Consider the following 23,119-nt stretch of genomic DNA (forward strand, 5'->3'; position numbering starts at 1 on the left):
CTATCTATGCCTCTCATAATTTTATATACTTCTATCAAGTATCCACGGGAATCCACCAGGTGGTGCCAGCTATGGCTGCCTCACCAACAGTCTACCTGTCCCTTCCTTCTTTGTTGTTTGCATGTGTTAAATGCATATTTTTAGTGTTCTTTAGCTTGATTTACGTGGGGGATTGAGAGGGGGGGGGGGGGGGGGGGAGGGGAGTTGGGGGAAACGTTTTCTAATCTCTTACCTCGACGAAGATGCAATTTTTTTCCATATTGTATCTCCGTCCGCACTGCGGCCTAACATCGAGGAGTTGCCGGCCTTTGCTGGAGATCGACTTTGAGAGCTCCACTGCAGGAGCCTGCGGACATAACATCATGGAGCTCATGGTCTCTGCTTAGAGACCGACTTTGGGAACTCCAAGCCACAGGAGCTTCGATCGCCCTGACGCGAGGGCTTCGATTGCCCTGACTGTGGATGGTTCGACTACCCCGACCGCAGAAGAATAAAAGAGGAAGAAGATTGGACTTTATTGCCTTCCATCACAGTGAGGAACGTGGGGAATCTGCTGTGGTGGATGTTTATGTTACCTTTTATATAGTTGCAGGCCCGTACGAAGCTTTTCAAAAAAGGGGGTGGCATGACAGGATTACAGAAAACTTAATGTGAAATCATGTGCGCGCTGCGCACATCACGAGCGCGAAGCGTGAAGTCCCTCAATCCCAGGGTGCAGGGCCCGCATAAGGGCCCTGGAAGCTCAGGGGTTTTAGATGCTCTCTGATGCATTCTGAGCCTTATTTTGGAGCATTTTTGCACCACATTTATGACCAATATTTCAGAAATTAACAGGAATCTGAGAGGTAGCTTTAGCACACAAAGGGTGCTGGGTTTATGTAACGAGCTGCCAGAGGAGGTTAAGGCTGGGACTATCCTAATGTTTAAGAGACATTTGGACACGTACATGGATAGGACAGTTTTAGATGGATATGGGCCAAACGCGTGTGAGTGGGACTAGTTTAGATGGGACATGTTGGTTGGTGTGGGCAAGTTGGGCTGAAGGGCCTGTTTCTACACTGCATCATTCTATGACTAAAAAGTGAAGAAGAAAAATGCATGTAGATAAGTAGAGCAGATTTGAAAGAGGAGTGAAATGTAAAGGCAGAGAGAGGTTTATGGGTGGAAAGGAACATAGGAAAGGAGGGGGGGAGAGTGGGCTTGGGCAGATGGGTGAAGGGAAAATAGACACAAAGTGCTGGAGTAACTCAGTAGGTCAGGCAGCATCTGCGGAGAATATGAATAGGCGACGTTTCACAGAGTGCTGGAGTAACTCAGCGGATCAGGCAGCATCTGCGGAGAATATGAATAGGCGACGTTTCACAGAATGCTGGAGTAACTCAGTGGGTCAGGCAGCAACTCTGGAGAAAAGGTATAGATTATATTTCGGGTCAAGACCGTTCTTCAGTAATATTCATGATGTGACATGCATAGACATTCCTGAATGTTACCCAAACCATCGTGAGCTACTTTGTTACGGTGCTTGCCCTCTCCTGTAACGTCTCTGCTACCTTGAGTGATGCAGGACAGGACACAAGCTTTGGGACACGGTGTGAAGCTGTTGCCGTCTGTCCCAGCCTGGTAAAAACCTGCATTGGAGTGGATTTGGAGAGGATGTTTCCACTAGTGGGAGAGTCTAGGACCAGTGGCCACAGCCTCAGAATTAAAAGACATTCCTTTAGGAAGGAGATGAGCAAGAATTTCTCAAGTCAGGTGGTGAACTGTGGAATTTATTGCCATAGACAGCTGTGGAGGTCAAGTCAATGGACATTTTTCAGGAGGAGATTGATAGATTCTAGATTGATATGGGTGTCAGAGGTAATGGGGAGAAGGCAGGAGAATGGGTTTTAGAGGGATAGAGAGTTATAGAATGATACAGTGTGGAAACAGGCCCTTCGGCCCAGCATGTCCCATCTGCACTAGTCCCACCTGCCCATGTTTGATCCATATCCCTCCGAACCTGTCCTATCCATGTGCCTGTCTACCTGTTTCTTAAATGTTGCGATAGTCCCTGCCTCAACTACTTCCTCTGGCAGCTTGTTCCATACACCTACCACCCATTGTGTGAAAATCATACCCCACAGATTCCTATTAAATCTTTTGCCCTTCACCTTAAACTTATGTCCTCTGCTCCTCGATTCACTTACTCTGGGCAAAAGACTCAACCATATCTATTCAAATCATGATTTTATACACCTCTATTAGATCATCCCTCATCCTCCTGTGCTCCATGAAATAGACTCCCAGCCTACTCAACCTCTCCCTATAGCTCTGGCCCTCTAACCATGGCAACATCCTCATAAATCTTCACTGTACCCTTTCCAGTTTGATGACATCTTTCCTATAAATGGTGCCCAGAACTGAACACAATACTCTGAATGCGGCCTCACCAACTTCTTATGCAACTGCAACATGACCTCCCAACTTCTATACTCAGCCTGACCCGCAGAGTTACTCCAGTACTCTGTGAAACGTCACAGAACAGGGCAAGATTAGCAAGTTTGATGATGATACAGAAGTGAGTGGTTTTGCAGATAGTGAAGATGGTTGTGAAATATTGCAGCAGGATCTGGATCAATTAGCCAGGTGGGCAGAGGAATGGTTGATGGTTGCATGGTTCCTTGAAGGTTGTGTCGCAGGTATATCAGGTGATCAAAAAGTATTTTGGCACTTTGGCCCTCATCAGTCAGAGTATTGAGTATAGAAGTTGTGAGGTCATGTTGCAGTTGTATAAGACATTGGTGAGACTGCATTTAGAATATTGTGTTCAGTTCTGGGCACCATGTTATAGGAAAGATATCAAACTGAAAAGAGTACAGAAATCCCCATCCTGGATCAGTCCAATCAGGGTTGTGTCATCCGCAAACTTGAGAAGCTTGACAGGTGTCTGTGGAGGTGCAGTCATTGGTGTGGCGAGAGTAGAGGAGAGGGGAGAGTATGCATCTTGCGGTGCTCCCATGCTGAGCGTTTGCGGGTCCGAGATTGCTTTCCCGTCTCACATGCTGCTTCCTGTCTGTCAGAAAGCTGGTGATCCACCGACAGAGGGGTTCAGGCACAGACAACTCAGAAAGTTTGGAGCGTAGTAGCTCTGGCACATAGGTGTTGAATGCAGAGCTAAAATCAATAAAACAAAATCTTCGCATAGGTCCCCTGGCGGTCTAGGTGCTGGAGGATGAAGCGTAGGCCCAGATTGACTGCATCATCCACAGATCTATTGGCTCAATATGCAAAATGCAGATGGTCCAGCAGAGCGATTGTGATATTTTTTAGCTTGGCCAGCACAAGCCTTTCAAAAGTCTTCATGACTACAGAGGTCAGTGTGACAAGCCTGTAGTCATTAAGACCAGTAATCCTTACCTTTTTGGGTACAGGGACAAGAGTGGAGACTTTGAAGTAGGCAGGGACAGTGCATCTTTGCAGGGACTGGTTAAAAATGAGTAATTGTGTGTGAAGTGGTGATTGGAGTGGGGTGGGTGTAGAAGGGCCCAGTCTTTGCAGACTGAGGTCAGGCTGTGAGTGGGTGTGAAGTGATGGTTGGGGTGGGAAAGTGTCCACTCTTTTCATACTGGAGTCTTGCCTTAAGTAGGTGTGAAGTGGTGAATGGAAAGGAGAGGGTGCAGGGTCCATTCTTTGTAGACTGGGGTCTGGCTGTGTTTGTTGGCGCTATCGGCTTGACGCATATTTGCCCCCAAACCCTCCCCCCCTCCCCCTGATCTTAAAATGGAAATGTTACATCTGTATATAATGATCCCATTAAAATGTGTATTTATGTCACAAGCTATGGAATTCATATTTTTCAGTATTATTATCAAGGAAAAGAAAGCAGTTCCAATTGTTTGATATTGTTTGATATTAGTTAATATTATTCATATGGAGGAGAAAATATAATAGTTCTAAAACCTACCTTAATTTTGCAATCTCACTAAAGATAACCCTCCTTTCCCTCTCCCCTCCCTCATCTCTCTCTCCCCTCCCTTCCCCTCTCTCTCTCCCCCTCCCCACTCTCACATCCCCCCTCTTTCCTGTGGGGGGGGGGCGAAGATGAAGGTGGCGCGGGCCCAGCAGGGGCCCAGCAGGCGGGGGGAATGAAGGTGGCGTGGGCCCAGCAGGGGTGGCGGGGCCCCAGCGGGGACCCAGCAAGGGTGGCTTAGTCCCAGTGGAGGTCAGCGAGGGTGGCATGGACCCAGCGGGGGTGGCATGGACCCAGCGGGGGTGGCATGAGCCCAGCGGGGGTGGCGTGGGCCCAGCGGGGGTGGCGTGGGCCCAGCAAGGGTGGCGTGGGCTCAGCGGGGGTGGCGTGGGCCCAGCGGGGGTGGCGTGGACCCAGCGGGGGTGGCGTGGACCCAGCGGGGGTGGCGTGGACCCAGCGGGGGGTGCCGTGGCGATAATCCAAAACTTTATGTCTCCCTTAAACATCTGGCAGCATATGGTTAACAATTCTAATGCAACTATCATAATTAACACATAATACACACAAAAAGCTGGAGTAACTCAGCAGGTCAGTCAGCATCTTTGACTCTCAGTTTGAAGAAGGGTCTCGACCCAAAACATCCTTTCCTTCAGAGATGCTGCCTGACCCGCTGAGTTGCTGTAGCTTTTTGTGTCTACTGCCGGTTTAAACAAGCATCTGCAGTTCCTACCTTTACATAATTAAAAGCCATGGTGTTTACTGCTGAGTTAACCCACTGTGTTTTTTTTTTATAGGTAACGCCTTTGTGGTGAGTCTTGCCATTGCTGATCTTGTCGTGGCGATCTACCCATTTCCCCTCATTCTAACAGCAATACTTCACAATAGATGGGTGCATGGCTACATCCACTGTCAAATGAGTGGGTTCCTCATGGGGCTGAGTGTGATCGGCTCCATTTTTAACATCACCGGCATTGCAATCAACAGATATTGTTACATCTGCCGTGGTATGAAATACAACAAGATCTTCAGCCACCGAAGCACCCTCTGCTATGTGTTACTGGTCTGGATGTTTGCGTGTGTAGCGATCATTCCCAATCTCTTTGTAGAGTCGCTGCAGTATGATCGCCGGATATACTCCTGCACTTTCGTTCAGTCAGTCAGTTCTCTCTACACTGTGACCGTGGTAGTCATTCACTTCATTCTGCCGATCAGCATCGTCTCGTATTGCTACCTACATATCTGGATCTTTGTCATCCGGGTCAAGAGGAGAATTAAACCCGAAAACCGATCCAGAATAAACCCCCACGACTTCAGGAACTTCCTGACGATGTTTGTGGTGCTCGTGCTCTTTGCCATTTGCTGGGCGCCGTTGAACTTCATCGGCCTGGGAGTGGCGGTTAATCCAAAGTTGGCAAAGTTGATACCAGAGTGGCTTTTCGTCGCCAGCTATTTCATGGCATACTTCAACAGCTGTTTGAATGCTATAGTGTACGGTGTTTTAAATCACAACTTCAGAAGGGAGTATAAACAAATAATAATAGAAATTATCAATCTGTTTTGTTAAGATAATGTGCTGCTGTTCAGAATGTAACATGGAGAATCAGCCCTGTATGAAGCTTTTCAAAAAGGGGGGTGGCATGACAGAATTACAAAACTTTTATGTGAAATAATGTGCGCGCAGCACACATCACGAGCGTGAAGCTCTTTGCGGCCGAGGTCCAGTGCCCCCTTAAGGGCCCTGGAAGCTCTGGGGTTTTAGATGTTCTCTGGTGCATTCTGAGCCTTATTTTGGAGCATTTTTGCACCAAATTTATGACCCATATTACAGAAATAATTTTGGTTGAGTCGAGAGTAATGAGTGTGTGGAATGGGATGATTGGGGTCATTGTTGTATACATTTTTTTAAATCAAGAATTGTTGTTTTAATAATCAAGTTGTACTGTTGTAAAATGTTATGTAAAATGTTATAAAGGAGCATGCAAAAACTGCAAATAAAATACTGTAAGTTTTTACACTAAAGAAAACCTTTTTTTAGAAAATGTTTTGTGTGTTGATTTGAATGCCTGTTACTGTTCGACTGTGTTAGTGTGTGCAGTGCACCTTTAATGGGCCTCCTGACCTAACAACTTCACATCACATCAATTTTAACATGGAATAGTGATGTGAATACAACATTTAGTTCGACTTCAATTTCCGTCATGAAAATTGAAAATAAACTAAAAGGTGCATTTACATTACTATGAACGCTTTCAAACAAACCTATTTTACTGTCATACTATTATAACAAATTCTAGTTCCATGATGACTCATAAACAAGATCACAAATCACATTTTGAATTCTCAAACATAATGTAATTGTTAATAATTGCAGAGCTGCCAAGTTTCACCGAGCATTTCCGTATTTTGATGGCTGAAAATCTGTATTTCGTTGGGGGAAATCGGTATTTCTCACATAAATGCAATAGAATGGACTAGACAGAAACTGGATTTTTGATTTATAATTCTTGATTTTGATTCCATCATATCATATCTATTATATATTAAAACTGTGTGTGTGTGGGTGTGTGTGTGTTGTGTTTGTGTGTGTGTGTGTGTGTGTGTGTGTGTGTGTGTGTGTGTGTGTGTGTGTGTGTGTGTGTGTGTGTGTGTGTGTGTGTGTGTGTGTGTGTGTGTGTGTGTGTGTGTGTGTGTGTGTGTGTGTGTGTGTGTGTGTGTGTGCGCCAAATTCGGCCTTTGATTCCTTTGGTCCGCCAGCACTCCGTCATGAAACTGTAATTTTTTCCATTGCGCTAGCTCATTCACTTTTACATTCAATTATGCACTCCTCAAAACATTTTTTCTTTTTTATGTACCCATTTTAAAATAAAATCCTCCAACCCCCCCCCCCCCCCCCCCCCCCTCCACTCACTCATTTGTTGCCGTGCCGCTCATGTCCTGCTGCCTCCAAATTATAGACAAAGTCATAGTGAATGTGAATCAAGGCGATTGCAGAGAGCCTGTCATTGCTCATGGAAGTCCTGGTCTTTGCTTCTTCGCGGATGTGAAAATGTGTTTATCCTCGTTGGCTTGATCAAAGTAAGATGCCGAGCCAGATCACGCCACTGCAAGCATGCTGCCACTCAGGCTCATGTCCAAGGGCCCCGGCTACCTCCGCAGTCAAATGGAAGGGGACTGGCTCATGGAACAATGGAGAGACTGGCTGAGCACAATGGGGAGACTGGCTGCTGACAAGGCCAAGTACTTGAAGAGCTAGACGGCGAGGGGGTGCAAAGTGGAGCCCAATGGTTTGGGCAGCTCTGCCTCTGAGGAAAACAGTAACAGCTGCAGGGGGGGCAGCAGCAGCATGAAGAGTTACCTGGCCTCCGGCGGCCCCCAGCAGAGTGGGCAGCTGGGGCTCCCGACTGACATTGTGCGTCGCTCCAGCTCCAAGAAGCAGCTCAGGCCCGACTCGCTGGTCATGTACTGGCAGAAGTGCGAGTTCTTGCGGGGAGCGACGGCCACCAGCAGCGCCCGCAGTTTCAAGGGCAGTGGCAGCCTGGTCCGTCGGCTGCTGCCCGGCTCTAGCGGCCGGGGCGACAAGCAGCAGGGGCCGGCAACGGGAGCAGCAACATCGGAAGGGGGAGAATTAGCAGAGGGTATAGAGGCTGCAGCACCCCAGGGTGCACAAGTAACCACACCATCAGCATCCCAGGGTGCACAAGTAACCACACCAGCAGCACCACGAGAAGCAGCAGCAGCAGGTCGCCCCAAGGAGCCACTCAAGTGGCAGGTTGGTGAAGGCAGATTACGGCGCTCGCACTCCGATCTCAGCTGCCGCTTCTCCTGAGCCTGCTCAGGCTTGGACAGTTTCCTCGAGCACTGCAGACTCGAGCCTGAGGTGATCGAGAACCTGGCCTGCGAGAAGTTTGCCGCCGCCGATGCCGCCTTCGAAAGCCTTGCCCTCAAGTTTCGCAGCGTGAAAGGCCTGTCCCACTTGGGCGACATTTTCGGCGACAGCCTGAAAAGAGGTTGGCGCGTTGTGGTCGGGTTGTGATGCGGCGTGATGTGTGATGACGCATGTAGTGCCGCACGGTGACTTTCTGTCGCCCCTGGATTTTGGAATGTTCAAAATCCAGGGGCGACATCTGGGTGTCTCATCATGTCATGCACCCTGTCACACGCTGACGTATGTTGTCCTGTGGGTGACAACCTGTTAGGGTTGGGGTTGTGGTTAGGGACCACATATGGGCTGTAAATTATTCTTCCTTCAATGCATGGATTTTAAACATTAATATATTAAAATTAATACAATAAAATCAATTGTGCAAATGAAAATATGTCTGTCCAATTTTATTTACAGATGTATTGGTCCGCTTCCAGATCCAATCACCATCTCTACCTTTTCACAGGGATGGATTCAGTGAATGTAGACTGAACTCCCCTCTCCCCTCTCCCCTTCACCCCTTCCCACCTCAAACTCTCCTTCTCCACTCGCCCCCTACCCTTCTCCCTTCCCCTCTCCCCCCCCCCCCCCTTCTTCCCTTCCCCCCACTCTTCTCCCCCTTCTTCACTCCCTCCCCTCCCATCCCCTTCTCCCTGCTCCCTCCATTCTCCACCCCCCCCCAACCCTCGCTTTTCCCGATGCCCCCCATTTGTGGACCCAGCCACACACACTAGGGACAATTTATACTTATACCCTAAGCCTATCAAGCTAGTTAGGGTTAGGATTAGGGCTAGGGTTTCCTCCCACACTACAAAGGCACACAGGTTTGTATAAATTGTCCCTAGTGTGTGTGGGATAGTGTACGGGGGATTGCTGGTCGCAGGCTTGGGGCGGCGGGGGGCGTGGAAAAGGCGAGGGGGGCGAGGGGGGAACGGCGGGGGGGGAGGCGAAGTCCCGCGGTGGAGGTGGGGGGGGGGGGGGGGAGGGGTGGTTTGGACCCGGCTGGAGTGGCAACTGGTCGTTCCTGCTTCCCGCGCGGTGAAGGGAGAATAGTCTCCCTGGACCGACCGCTGGCAGCAGACCCACTCCCTGGACACCAGGCTGACCGGTAGGCAGACACTGCAGCCCCCCCCTCCTCCCCACCCGGGCCAAGAGAAAAGGGGCCCCACTCACCCACCCGGGACGTCGAGGCGATGCAGTGAAAATGGTGGCGATCTGATCCCGCCCACTGCAGACGCGCGGAGAGACGGTGTCATTTTGCGTCGCTACCACGTTACCAGCTTCCCCCCGATGGTCGCAAATATTTTTTTCCCCAAATCATCCCACGGGCCAGAATTTTGGGTAAATTCCTTCAAAGTGGAAATACTGATTGCGCTCCAATTTATTTTGGGGGGGGGGGATTTTTAACTCTGGAAACCCATTGCAACCCCCCCCCACTTCGGAGGGCCATGAGAATGTTTATTTGCTGCCGCACATAATTGTGGCAATCACTGATATAATTAAATGATCAAAGAATAACATGCCGGTGGTAATCAGTGCATCAGGCAGCATGTAATGGAGGGAAAAGGACAGTTGACTGCACTGTGCAGCTCAGTGGAACAGCACTAGAGTTGCTGCCTTACAGCACTAGGGACCTCTGTTTGATCCTGACCTCAGGTTCGATGTGTGTGGAGTTTGCATGTTCTTCCTGTGATCACATGGGTTTGCTCCATGTGTTCCAGCTTCCATTCACATCCGTAAGTCGTCCAGGTTTGTAGGTTAATTAGCCTCTATAAATGACCCCTTGTGCACAGGGAGTGATGTGTAAGTGGGATAATTTAGACCTAGTGTGAATGGGAGACCAATGATCTGCATTGAGTCCATTGAGTGGGCTGAAGGGCCCGTTTCCATGCTGCAACTCTAAATATGATTTTTTGGGTCAAGAACTTTCTTCAGACTAATTGCAATAAGAGAGACAAAGCTGGAAAATTTAAATTTAAAATAAAAATATTATTGGAAAATATAACAAAATACAGAAGCTATAAGAGTGGCCTACAAACATGCAGTAAGTTCACAGACATCCCTAAACCATAAAGGATATGTATATAGACATTAAGTGCTAGAGTAACTTAACAAGTCAGGTAGCATCTCTGGAGAAAAGGAATGGGTGATGTTTCGGGTCGGTAGACTTTACAAGAATGATCCCAGGAATGAGTGGGTTAACATATGATGAGCGTTTGACTGTACTTGATGGAGTTAAGAAGAATGAGGGGGGGGGTCTATTTGAAACGTCCCGAATGGTGAAAGGCTTGAATAGAGTAGATGTGGAGAGGATATTTCCACCAGTGGGAGAGTCTAGGACTAGAGGTCATAGCCTCAGAATTAAAGGACGTTCCTTTAGGATGGAGACGAGGAGGAATTTCTTCAGTCAGAGGGTGGTGAATCTGTAGAATTCTTTGCCACCGAAGGCAGTGGAGGCCAAATCAATGGATATTTTTATAGCAGAGATAGATAGATTCTTAATTAGTACGGGTGTCTGGGGTTATGGGGAGAAGACAGGAGAATGGGGTTAAGAGAGAAAGATAGATCAGCTCCAATATTATTGAATGGCGAAGTAAACTTAATGGGTCAAATGGCCTAATTCCGCACCTATCACATGACCTTATCAAACTGTTATTTGGACTCTTAAGAAGGGTTCTGGTCTGAAAGGTCACCCATCCTTTTTGTCCAGAGATGCTGCCTGACCCGATGAGTTACTCTAGGACTTTATTTCTATCTTTAGTATAAACTAGCATGTGCAGTTCCTTCCTACACAAGAAGATGTCTAGCCAATACCATGACATAATTTGATGTGAGATCATAGCAGATTCTGGACCACACTCCTCAGTCTGACGAAGAGTCCCAACCCGAAACATTATCAGTCCATTTCCCTCCACAGTTGCTGCCTGACTCACTGAGTTCTGCCAGTACTTTGCTATTTGATCATGATTCCAACAACTGTCATCTCTAGTGTCTCCTACAATCCTGGAACGTGAACAAAGTTAGCATCACTTTGAAACCACGACACAAATAGCACTGAATGAATTTAAATGTATCAGCAACCTGACTGGACAAGGTCAATTTTATACATGGTTTGACACCATGCTTAGAATTGATTTAAAATAAGGGCCGCCTTCTCAGATCTGTATTTTGTTTAGGACAAGGGTCTCGGATTAGCTGTTATTGGTAATGTATTGATTTAGTTTAGTTTAGAGATACAGTGTGGAAACAGGCCCTTTGGCCCACCCAGTCCACACGGAGCAACGATCACCCGTACGCTAGTTCTATCCTACAATCTAGGGACAATTTACAGAAGTAAATTAAAAGGGCCCAACCTGAAGCGTCATCCATCCTTTCTCTCCAGTGATGCAGCCTGACTGTTGAGTTACTCCTGTACTTTGCATCTGTCGTTGGTATAAACCAGTATCTGCAGTTTCTTGTTTCTAATTAGATTAGATTAGATTAGATTCGTTTATTGTCATTCAGACCTTTCGGTCTGAACGAAATTTTGTTTCCCTGCAGTCATACATATAATTTAAAAAATGACAAAAACACACAATCAGCACAAATTTAACATCCACCACAGTGAGTTCACCAAACACCTCCTCACTGTGGTGGAAGGCAAAATCTTAAAGTCTCTGTCTCTTCCCTCTTTGTTCTCCCTCTGCGCCGAGGCGACGGCTCAATCTCTGCGGGTGGTCGCTGCCGCCGCCACAGCTTCGGGGCCGAGTCGGGTCTCTGCTGCGACTGCTGCTGCTGCCGCCGCTACAGCTCCAGGGCCGAGCCGGGTCTCCGCTGCCACTGCTGCTGCTGCCGCCGCTACAGCTTCGGGCCGAGTCGGGTATCCGCCGCCGCTGCTGCTGCTGTCGCCGCCACAGCTCCAGGGCCGAGCCGGGTCTCCGCTGCCATTGCCAGAGTATCTAAATACCTGCACATCTTTGGAATGAGGGAGGAAACTGGAGTACCCAGAGAATGGTCACAGGGAGAATATGCAAACTCCGGACAGACAGCGCCCATGGTTAGGATCAAACCCGGGTCCCTGATGCTGTAAGGCAGCAACTCTACCGCCTTGCAACTGTGCTGCGATAGACAGCTGTAATGGGAAACAAGTAGCCAACACTAGCCTCATACTGTCTGATTTTGTGTGCAAGCAGTTGTCGGTTTGATGTCGCCAGTCTTACATTATCAGGAACATTTTAAACGAACCCGAGTTGTTTTAGCTCTGTTTATTGCTAAATCAAAATGCAATGTTTTCAGATTCATTTCATGGAGACTGTTTTATATTAACATTTTACCGAGAATTTATTGACCAGTTGGCATCTCTCCTGATCAAAGGTCTATATTGCTGCTTCAGTTTGCATCCCATGGGTTGATCAGAAGTTGTTTAATTTTTTTGCAATTTATGTAACATAAACTGCAGTTAATATTAAAGAAATATTGCTGCTTTCCAAGCTGTTTGCCGCATGTAACCCTGCACAGCTTCTTCAAAGTGTGCATTCATGGAAATTCATGTTCATTGGTCATAGGAGCAGAATTAGGCCATTCGGCTCATCGAGTCCTACTCCACCATTCAATCATGGATGATCTGCCCTTCCCTCTCAACCCCATTCACATGCCTTCTCCCCATAACCATTTACACGCTTACCAATCAAGGGGGGGGATATAATAGGGATAATAAGAGGGATCAAGGCAGCAAGCCTGAAATGATTTCAACGCATTCAGTGTTAGCCTTGGTGATTGACCGAGCCAGATTACTTGGCACGAGGGAAGCACATCTAATGTCGAAGCTCCAAGAATGCGTTCGCCTGTCTGAAATGCCTATCACCAGGTTGCCATTTCAGAATATGGAGTTAATCATTTAACACAGACATGAAGCAGAGGTTCATCACTCCGAGGATAGGGAAATCTCGGAACCCTCTTTCCCTGAAGGCTATGGCGGCTCCATCACCAATCATATGCCAGACTGAGACGACGGAATTCTTAGATATCAATGGAATTGGAAGTATAGGTTTTGTGCAGAGAAACTGTGCTGAAATAAATAGCCATGATGCTATTGAACAACAGAGAAAGCTTAAGGAGCCACCGGGCTTATTGAGTCATAGAATCATACATGGAAACAGGCCTTTCAGCCCAACATGCCCATGCCGACCAAGATGCCACACCTACACTGATCCCACATGCCTGCGATTGGCCCATAACCCTCTAAACCTTTCCTATCCATGTACCTATTGAAATGCCTTTTAAATGTTGTTATAGTTTCTGCCTCAACTGCCTCCTCTGGCAGCTTGTTCCAGATTCTCACCTACCTCTGTGTGAAGATTTATTCTCCCATTCCTTATGTTTTATTTTCTCTTTGGGATAACATAACTGGGCATTGCCTTGCCAAGGAGGATGCAAACTGTAGTATGTGAGATTGGTTATATTCAGTGGCATCCTGTTGAAATTATGGAGAGGTCCCTGCATGAGTTTTAAGCATGCGGTAGTGCAACCACTACTTAAGAAACCTGGCCTGGATCAATCTGTTCTGGCCAATTTTAGACCCATCTCGAAATTGCCTTTTATTTCTAAATTACTGGAGAGAGTTGTTTATGCTCAGCTAAAACTATTCCTGGAGGAGCATGATATTCGGGAGATCTTCCAGTCTGGATTTAAAACCATGCACAGCACGGAGTCAGCATTGCTAAGGGTTTTTAACGATATCCTCCTGGCTAATGATTCTGGGGATTGTGTGGTTCTTGTCCTGCTGGACTTGTCTGCCGCCTTTGATACGGTGGACCATAATATCTTATTATCTCGGCTACAGCAGTTAGTGGGCATCTGCGACAGTGCCCTGGGATGGTTCAGGTCCTATCTGGCGGGCAGAACCATGTGTGTTAGCCTTGCTGGGTTTGAATCCTCTTCCGCTCCCCTGTCATATGGGGTTCCACAGGGTTCGATTCTGGGGCCCCTGCTTTTCTCGCTGTACATACTTCCTCTGGGTTCCATCCTTAGAAAGCATGGCATCTCCTTCCACTGTTATGCAGATGATACCCAGCTTTATTTGCCGCTGAGGGGGGAAGATGCCTTTTCTGTAAAATCGCTTCTGTCTTGTTTTGATGACATTAAGTCCTGGTTGGCCCTAAACTTTCTTGGATTTAATGAAAAGAAGACAGAGGTGATTTTATTTGATCCCAATGGCTGCCGTGAACCTCCATTTGTTGATTTAGGTCCATTGTCAAGGTACGTGAAGCCAACAGTTGTGAACCTGGGTTTTAGGATGGACAGTGACTTTAAATTAGATCGCCAAATATGCGCGGTGGTTAAGTCCAGCTTCTTTCACCTAAGGAAGCTGGCGAAGGTGAAGCCCATTCTCGAGCGGCAGCATTTTGAGACAGTAATCCATGCCTTTATTACATCTAGGCTGGATTACTGTAACGCGCTCTATTTTGGTGTTGCTCGTTCTTCACTGGCTCGTCTCCAGTTGGTTCAGAATGCTGCTGCTCGCCTTTTAACAGGGACTCGAAAGAGGGAGCACATATCGCCAATTCTGGCCTCCCTACACTGGCTCCCGGTGCACTTTCGGGTTCATTTTAAGTTACTGTTATTTGTTTTTAAATCTCTGAATGGGCTCGCCCCGCCTTACCTCTCTGAGCTGCTCCACCCATACACTCCTGCCCGGTCCCTCAGGTCAGCTGGTCAGCTGCTCCTGGAGGTACCGAGGTCTAGTCGGAGGCTCAGAGGGGATAGAGCCTTCTCTGTTGCTGCTCCGGCACTCTGGAACACCCTGCCGCTGCACATCAGACAGGCCCCCTCACTGTCCATCTTCAAATCCAGTGTTAAAACGCATTTGTACTCCCTGGCTTTTGACCATGCCTGAGGCTTTGCTTCTGTTTGTGGTGTTTTTGATGTTTCTTTATTTTACATGTCTTTTCCTACTATTTCTTTTGATTGTTATTTTTGGTGTGTATTAACTTTTTTGTCAATGATTAGTGATGTACAGCACTTTGTTGCAGCTATGTTTGTTTTTAAAGTGCTCTATAAATAAAATTATTATTATTATTATTATTATCCTCAGGAAACTGGGACAGTTGTCAGCCCAGAGTCTCAAAGTGTGGGTCCGAAGAAAGGTCCCAACCCGAAACGTCACCTATCCATGTTCTCCATAGATACTGCTGGATCCGTTGAGTTACTCCAGCAATTAATGTCTTTGTATGTCCCAAAGTGAGCCCCATTTGACAAAACAATGTACCTCATCTCAAAGTTTCACTTCTTACCAATCTCAGTCAAACTGCTCCAATACCAAGAACATAGGAAATCAATAGACAATAGACAATAGACAGACAATAGGTGCAGGAGAAGGCCATTCGGCCCTTGGAGCCAGCATTGCCATTCAATGTGATCATGGCTGATCATCCCCAATCAGTACCCCATTCCTGCCTTCTCCCCATTTCCCCTGACTCCACTATTTTTAAGAGCCCTATCGAGCTCTCTCTTGAAGGTATCCAGAGAACCCGCCTCCACTGCCCTCTGAGGCAGAGAATTCCACAGACTCGCCACTCTCTGTGAGAAAAAGTGTTTCCTCAACTCCGTTCTAAATGGCTTACTCCTTATTCTTAAACTGTGGCCCCTGGTTCTGGACTCCCCCAGCATCAGGAACACGTTTCCTGCCTCTAGCGTGTCCAAACCCTTGACAATCTTAAATGTTTCAATGAGAAACCCTCTCATCCTTCTAAACTCCCGAGTGTACAAGCCCATTCTCTCAGCATATCACAGTCCCGTCATCCTGGGATTTAACCTTGTAAACCTACGCTGCACTCCCTCAATAGCAAGAATGTCCTTCCTCAAATTAGGGGACCAAAACTGTGCACAATATTCCAGGTGTGGTCTCACTAGGGCTCTGTACAACTGCAGAAGGACCTCTTTGCTCCTTTATTCAATTCCTCTTGTTATAAAGGCCAATATGCCATTTGGTTTCTTCACTGCCTGCTGTACCCGCGTGCTTACTTTCATAGACTGATGTACAAGGACCCCCAGATCCCGTTGTATTTCCCCTTTTCCCAACTTGATGCCATTTAGATTGTCATAAATTAAGGAGTTATTGGTCCTACTCCTCACATCCATTGCTTTGGGAGATCTGAAACAAACTTCATTATGATGAACCCAATCCATAGCATGCACCAAAAGAAAGCCAACCCTGAATATGCAAAACTCCAGACTAATGGCGTCAACAGGAACTGTGCCTCAGTGTATCAGTTTACATTAGTCGGGTGATGCAGCATGGAAGCAGGCCCTTCGGCCCACCTAGTCCATGTCAACCATCAATCAATTGTTCACACTATATGATCCCATTTTCTCAGCTTCTCCCTACACACTGGGGACAATTTACGGAGGCCAATTAACCTAAAATCTCGCACGTCTTTGGGATGCGGGAGGTATATTGGAGCACTCGGGAAAAACCCACGCGGTCACAGGGGGAACGTGCAAATTCCACAAAGACGTGTGAGTTAGCAGCTCCACCAGCTGTACCATTGTCTGATAAAATTATTCCGTTAGTACCCTGCCCTTTTTACATGTGATATTTTCTACTGAATGTAATTACTGAATCCATTCCTTTACTTTCCACATCATTAACAATCTGCAGCTTAAAATGTTATTTCTCATGTCACCTCTGGGTCTTTTTCCAATTACTTTCACAAGCTATGGAAAATCGAACGTGAGTGAATATAGTCAGAGGGCAGTGTTTCCATTTATATTCTGTACATATCACAATTTTCTTCATACTCATTAAACTGTGATATAGAAAAACTGTATTTTTGCTTTAGGATTCATAATAAACTGATTTCCAACTGAACAGATTCCTTTTCAGGATGGATTAATTCCAGTTCCCTTCAAAATCACATTCAAGTATGCAATCACAACATTGGTTATGGAGTATAATAGTAAGATTAAACGAGAACTTACCAGTTCGAAGTTTGATCATTATTTCATGAGGAGTACGTTGAGGGAATACGTGAAGAACCCCGCCAGGACGCATGTGTGTCATTCTTCAAAGCAGCGGTGTGAAATCACAGATAACTGTAATGACTTAAACATAGTAAGATTAGAGAAAGATAATACCAGTTGAGTATATGATCATGGGTGGGAGTGGAGGGCACGTATTCCCTCAACGCACTCCTCATAAAATAATGATCAAACTTCGAACTGGTAAGTTCTCGTTTAATCTTACTATTTTACTTCGGAGTCACGTGAGTGACTACGTGAAGATTTCAAAGCTCTGTGATTTCATGCCGTGGAAACGAGTCCATGCATCACATCTGCCTTAATGACTGTAGGAGGAATTGTGTCAACATAATTTAGACATGAATCCGACATTGAAATCCATAAAATTTATTAACACAAAATTATAACCCCTATTTACGGGGTAAATTAAATTACAGAACTTAAAATTGTTTCTGCAAACGTTCCAGGTTTCATGACTGGTTTATGATAAAATAGTTGGAATGTTTTTTCCCCTGACCATCCTGCTGCCTTGAGGATTTGGTCCATTGGTACATCCAACTGCGTAGCTGCAACCCTGGTGGAATGAGATAAAAAAATATTAGTATCCACCCCAGCCTGTGTTAGAACCTGTTTCAGCCATCTTGAGATGGTCTGGACCGTCACTCTTTTGTGTGGTTGCTTATAGCTGACTAAAAGTGCCTTCTCATTGCCTCTGATGGTTTTTGTTTTCTCCATGTATAACAACAAATGTCTTACTATACAGAGACGATCATCTGTTGGGTAAGACCTAAATTCTATATTGAGGCCTGCTGATCCCTGTCTGTTCTGCTTTACTAATTCATAAATATGAAACGTAATATTTTCAGATGTAGAAGTCATGTTGTCCAGTCTTAATTTATGTAATGACTGTACCCTTTGTGCCGTGACCAATGCCATTAGCATGACTGTTTTAATGTCAGTCTATGTAGGGACAGAGCTGTTGCTGGAGAGCAATTCCTGAGCATCTTCAGGACAATACTCACATCCCATATTTGGGAGTACCTGGTTCTTGGGGGATTGGTATTAAAAATTCCCCTCATAAATTTTGTTACCAGAGGGTGAGTCCCAACAGAGTGACGCTCTGTCCCTTGCCATAGATAAGTGAATAGGGCACTTCTGGTGCTGTTGATGGCACTATAACTGAGCCCCTCATCATAATGGAGGCTTGCCAGGTATTCCAGAACAGACGGGATGTTCATATCTCTGTAGGTGATGCTGTTGTTGTGACAATACATCTCCCACTTCCTGATATAGACCAGATACTGTGTTTTGGTGGACTGTCTTTGGGCCGCCGAAATCATGTTCACTGTTCAGTCCGTCAGTCCCAGCTGTAGTAGTGGTATTTTTAGACTCTACAAATTAATAAATTCATATAGTTATGGCATGGGTGGCTATACCTTATTACGGGATGAGCCAATAAGTCTGGTCTATTCGGGATGGTGATACATGGTTCTAATACCATGTTCAGTATCACTGGGAACCATGGTTGAGTAGGCCAATCGGGTACTACCAAAATACCAGACGCAGAGTCTTGCTGTATTTTCCTTAATACCCGACTGATGAGGCAGAAAGGAGGGAATGCATAAATAAACAATTTCCCCCAATGCAGCGAAAATGCATCTGTCGCCGCTGCCCCAGGGTCTGGTTCCCATGAAACATAATTTGATAACTGGTGATTAAGCCTGGATGCCAATAAATCGATATCTGGTGTTCCATATCGTACTGTAATATCAGCAAATACTTTTTTATTCAACATCCATTCGGTGTTTTTATTAAATTTACGTGACCTGGTGTCTGCCACTAAATTTAGTTTTCCTGGTAGGTAAGTAGCTGATATCCAAATATCTCTCTGGATACGCCACTGCCAAATTGTATTAGCCAGATTGTCACATGATGTCGATTTGTTTCCACCCATGTGGTTGATATATGCTACCACGGTGGTATTGTGCTAGCCAGCAGCCGTCCGTTTTAATTCGTTTTTTTTTATAGTTTTTTGTGAGTCCTGTTTTTCGTTCGTAGGGGATATGGAATTTTTAGTGTGGGAGGTAGGTGTCAACTCTACTTCTAGGTCCCTACCTGGTCGGTGAGGCAGCTTTTTCTCCGGGCTGCCCGTCGACCCGTCCTCGTGGCCTACCAGCGGGCTAGGAGCACCGTTTCCTGGCGAGGACCGCCCAGCACCTCGGCCTCGGTGGCGGCACAGTGCTGGAGCGCTATCGTGGAGCGGAGTGGGCGATGCTTTGCCTGGGTCGCCTCGCTGGATCGACGCGCTGGAGCTATGGTGAGCTGAGACCGGCGTGTTCAACACCTCCGGGCTGCGGGTCTGCGGAGCGGAGCGGGCGGTGCCGACTTCATCATCGGGAGCCTGGGAGCTCCAAACTGGCGCGGCCTTGACGGCTTCGGAAGCCGCGGTCTCCAACTAGAAAGCGGCCGTACCAGGTGGCACAGCCGCTGAGTAACATCTGTGGTCACCTCGTATAGGCACTGAATAGTAAGCATCTTTTAAATCAATGATGCCATGAAGTAACCTTTGGAAATCAATTGTTTAGCAGTAACAAAGGTTTCCATTTTAAAATGAATATATTGTACAAATGTATTCAATTTGGTCAGATGTATGATGATGCGACAACCACCATCTTTTTTGTTTTTGGTAAATATATTGGACACGAATTCTAGCGGTTCGTGTTGGGATTTTTCAATTACCCCTTTTGCGTAAAGCCGCTCCAGTTCAGCATGCGCTTCTGATTTTTCTTTACCAGAAAGTACGAACATTCGGTTCGGTATATGTTGAACTGGAGGGCTGTACTTGTGTATAAATTCTATGGTATATCCCTGGATACTGCTTAAAATATAAGTATCGGTTGTTAACATACTCCATGCATCCAGAAAGGAGTGTAATCTCCCCCAAACCTCCATGTTCCCTGCAATTTATAGGGAACCAGACCCACCTACCTCCATAGTTACCAGTGGCAGGTTTACTTATTCTTGTAAATCCTTCGTTGATGTTGAGGCGTTGGTGTCTGGGTTTGTGGTTTGGTTGATGTTGGAGGTTTGCGTATCTTCCAAGAAGGCTGGCCTGGGCCCTGGCCTAAAAAAGACTCATGTTTTGTGTACCGGGCCTTCGAGATTTCACCAGTCGGTCTTGTTCTACTGGTGGGTGCGTAAGGGTGCTGTCTATGGCTGTAGTGGGTTTTTGATGAAGTCCCTTTTATGAGTCCCAGGGTTTTTGCTTCCTCATCGAGCTCCTTGACTTGCTTCAATAGGTTACCTCCAAATAGTAGTATTGGTGGTTTTATGTTCCCAGGTTTGCACAGACCCGCGAATTTCGGATTTAAAGTGGGTTGGATGGCACTCTTCCTGATGTTGTTTATCTCATATTGAGTGTTGCAAAGCAGTGCCAGTGCATCCTGTTGGTCCTGGGACATGTCCTTCTCATCCACTGTGCAGGCAAATGCTGTTATCCCCGCTGTTAGGAGTTTTAATACCTTTTGGAGTTTGATATCCATGCCTCTAACTCCTATTCCAATATGTTTCCATATTCAATTATTTACAACAGGAACATTCAGGGATATACAGTTGCTCGGTGCCAGGTGTCTTGACGTGGTGCCCAGTAAAGCCTGTTCTTGTAGCTGGTTAAAGGACATATCATCTATACTGGCAGCTAGTTTTTGCTCCAGGTTTTGCCCAGTCTGGTCTGGCTGTATGAAGTTGGACACCATGTCCAGTAGATTTTCTCATTCCTGCACCCCCTGCACACTTGATTTTTCTTCTGCGAACCCCTCTTCCAGATCAGCCCAGAACTGACCCGCAGTGCTCCCCTCTGATGAGGGAGAAGCACTGTGCTGCCCTACAAGAGGTGATGCTGTGGGTTTTCCATAGAGCCCACAGTGACTCGACTCCATCTCCCGGAGCCTGTCACATTGGAGCAAATGCTCCACACACCGCTCCATCCGGCTCCAGCGCTCACGGTCGCTGGCCGCCCGCGGCTGCTCAAAGTCGGACTAATCTGAGTCCACGACTTTGTTAGTTTTCTGTTTTGCCTTACCGCCCGGCCGCGGAGTGGATCTGGCCGGTGCGGAGGCGACATCGGGCACAGCTGATCCCATTATCGGTGATTCAAGTGCCGCTGGCCGCTGCTGGCTGCCCGCTACTCCGCGGTCCTCCCCCACCAGCTTTGTCGCAGCCCTTATTGCTTTCTTCGATTTGTCCATGTTCCCCACCTGTAATCAGTATGGGAAAACACAAAAAGACCGCAGAGTAACTTACCTGCAGGTTCCGGCTTTTAAACTGCCGCTGCGGGGGAACGTCGTTCCACCCCGCCTGATTGTTTCGCAATGCGTGTAGCGATATGACACGCATGCGTCCTGGCGGGGTTCTTCACGTAGTCACTCACGTGACTCCGAAGTAAAATTACAGATTTATAGTTGCTTGTTGATGTGGTACACTGCATTCAATCAGATGCCCTTCATAAGCGTGTGCCTTTGTGTAAGCAATTTATTGTCAGTTTGTACCACAAATTGTGAGAATAAATTTAATACTGCTTTACCATTTAAAAAAAAAATATCCATTACTTTCCTTCAGACTTGAAAATCAGTTTTAAAGTTTCAGGGCTTTGCATTTAACTTATCTCCTATAGTCTTGTCCACTCCCTGTTATTCCATCACTAATTGCCCATGAGAAGGTAGTGATGAGTCACCACCTTGGACTGCTGATGCTGTGTCTACAATGCTATTAGCAAACAGGTTCCAATATTATGATTCATTGCAATGAATTCGATCTCAAATCAGCGTGTCACTCAGAGGGTATCCCCAATGCTATGGATGTCCTGTGTCCATCTCACCTTGTTCTTTTAAAATTGCAAAGGATTAGTAGATCCAAGGTACATGCTTCAACCACGATATATTGACGGGTGGGGAGAGGGAATTACCTCTTTGATAGATGGAGTAAGAAACAAATGGATAACTTCATCTTAGATGGTGCTTAATACTGTATACATCTTTCTGATGCAGTTGAAGTCCCATAGCAACTCATGGAAACTCCCATTTACTCCAAACCTAGTCTATCTAGCATAGTGATAGAGCCATACAGATGATAGAATGTATGCTTAGTCTTAAACCACAATGATCTAATCAACAACCAGACAGTGGTCAATCCAACAGCAGAACCTGCATTAAGAAATACGATCATTCCCTCACATTCTTTCAATCAGTGTTCTTCTGTTCCTGAACTACCCAGCAATCCACTTTGCCTACTTGTACACTTACATTGTATCTCCTCTCAGCACTGTTTGTTTCAAGCAGAAGACCCCTGCAATCTAACTATGCAGCTGTAAACCCTCATCCTGGAGCCATCCTGGAAAAACTCCTGAACAGCACCTTGAGGATCTTCACATTCTTCCCTCAGTCTGATGATAAGTATGGGGGTTAGTTCTCCACGACGGTGGTGGGCAAAAGGTATATTGGTGGGCACGACTCTAATAAATTTCTCCCTTTGTATGTTGACTCTCTCACCATCATCAAAGACCCACACCATCCTGGCCACACACTCATTTCACCATTGCCATTGGGAAGAAGGTACAGGAGCCTGATAACTCCCAGAGCCTGATAACAGCTACCTCCCCCCAGCCATCAGGCTATTAAACACGACACCAAATAAGCTCTGAAATGCAACAGACTATCACTATTATTGCACTATATTTGTTATATTTATTGAGATTGGGTATGTGTGCATGTATATTCACTCACTGAACTTCTGTTGTGCTGCAGCAAGCAAGAATGGCATTGTCCTATCTGGGACATATGACAATAAAACACTCTTGACACTTGCTCAATCCTGGAGGTACTCAGCTGGTCAGGCAGCATCTCTGGAGGACATGGTGATAGGATGGGTCGGGTTGGGATCCTTCTTCAGACTGATTGTATTGGGGTGGGGGAGGGGGTAACGCTGGAAAAGAGGTGGGAGTGGGACAAGGCTTTGCAACTGATCGATGAATACAGATGATGGGGGTTTTGATTGGAAGATGGGAAGACAAATGCCAGGGATGAAAAGGAGACAAAAGGGTGTAAGATATGAAGAGAAGAGGAATGAAATATGAAGCCCAAGGAAGGGAAATAGGTGGAAGGGGATGGGTGGGGAAGGGGAAAGGGGGGCGCGATAGTGTAAGCATTGAGTCTGATCAGAGTGGGACACTGGGAACAGAGTGAGAGATGGAGAAA

General features: G+C 46.5%; 1 protein-coding gene and 1 pseudogene across 1 annotated transcript in view; both read left to right on the top strand.

Annotated features, from left to right (window-relative positions):
- Positions 1–5,788, top strand: part of mtnr1al (melatonin receptor type 1A like) — a 44,410-nt gene extending 38,622 nt beyond the window's left edge. The window contains exon 2 of the mRNA XM_055642664.1: positions 4,744–5,788. Within this exon, the coding sequence (XP_055498639.1) occupies positions 4,744–5,513 (770 nt within the window). The 3' untranslated portion in view covers positions 5,514–5,788. The remainder of the gene's footprint in view (positions 1–4,743) is intronic.
- A 1,270-nt stretch (positions 5,789–7,058) lies between these two features.
- Positions 7,059–22,331, top strand: LOC129701892 (protein FAM110C-like; annotated as a pseudogene).
- Positions 22,332–23,119: the final 788 nt, after the last annotated feature.

The sequence above is a fragment of the Leucoraja erinacea genome, chromosome 11 (assembly GCF_028641065.1).
Source record: "Leucoraja erinacea ecotype New England chromosome 11, Leri_hhj_1, whole genome shotgun sequence".
NCBI lineage: Eukaryota > Metazoa > Chordata > Chondrichthyes > Rajiformes > Rajidae > Leucoraja > Leucoraja erinaceus.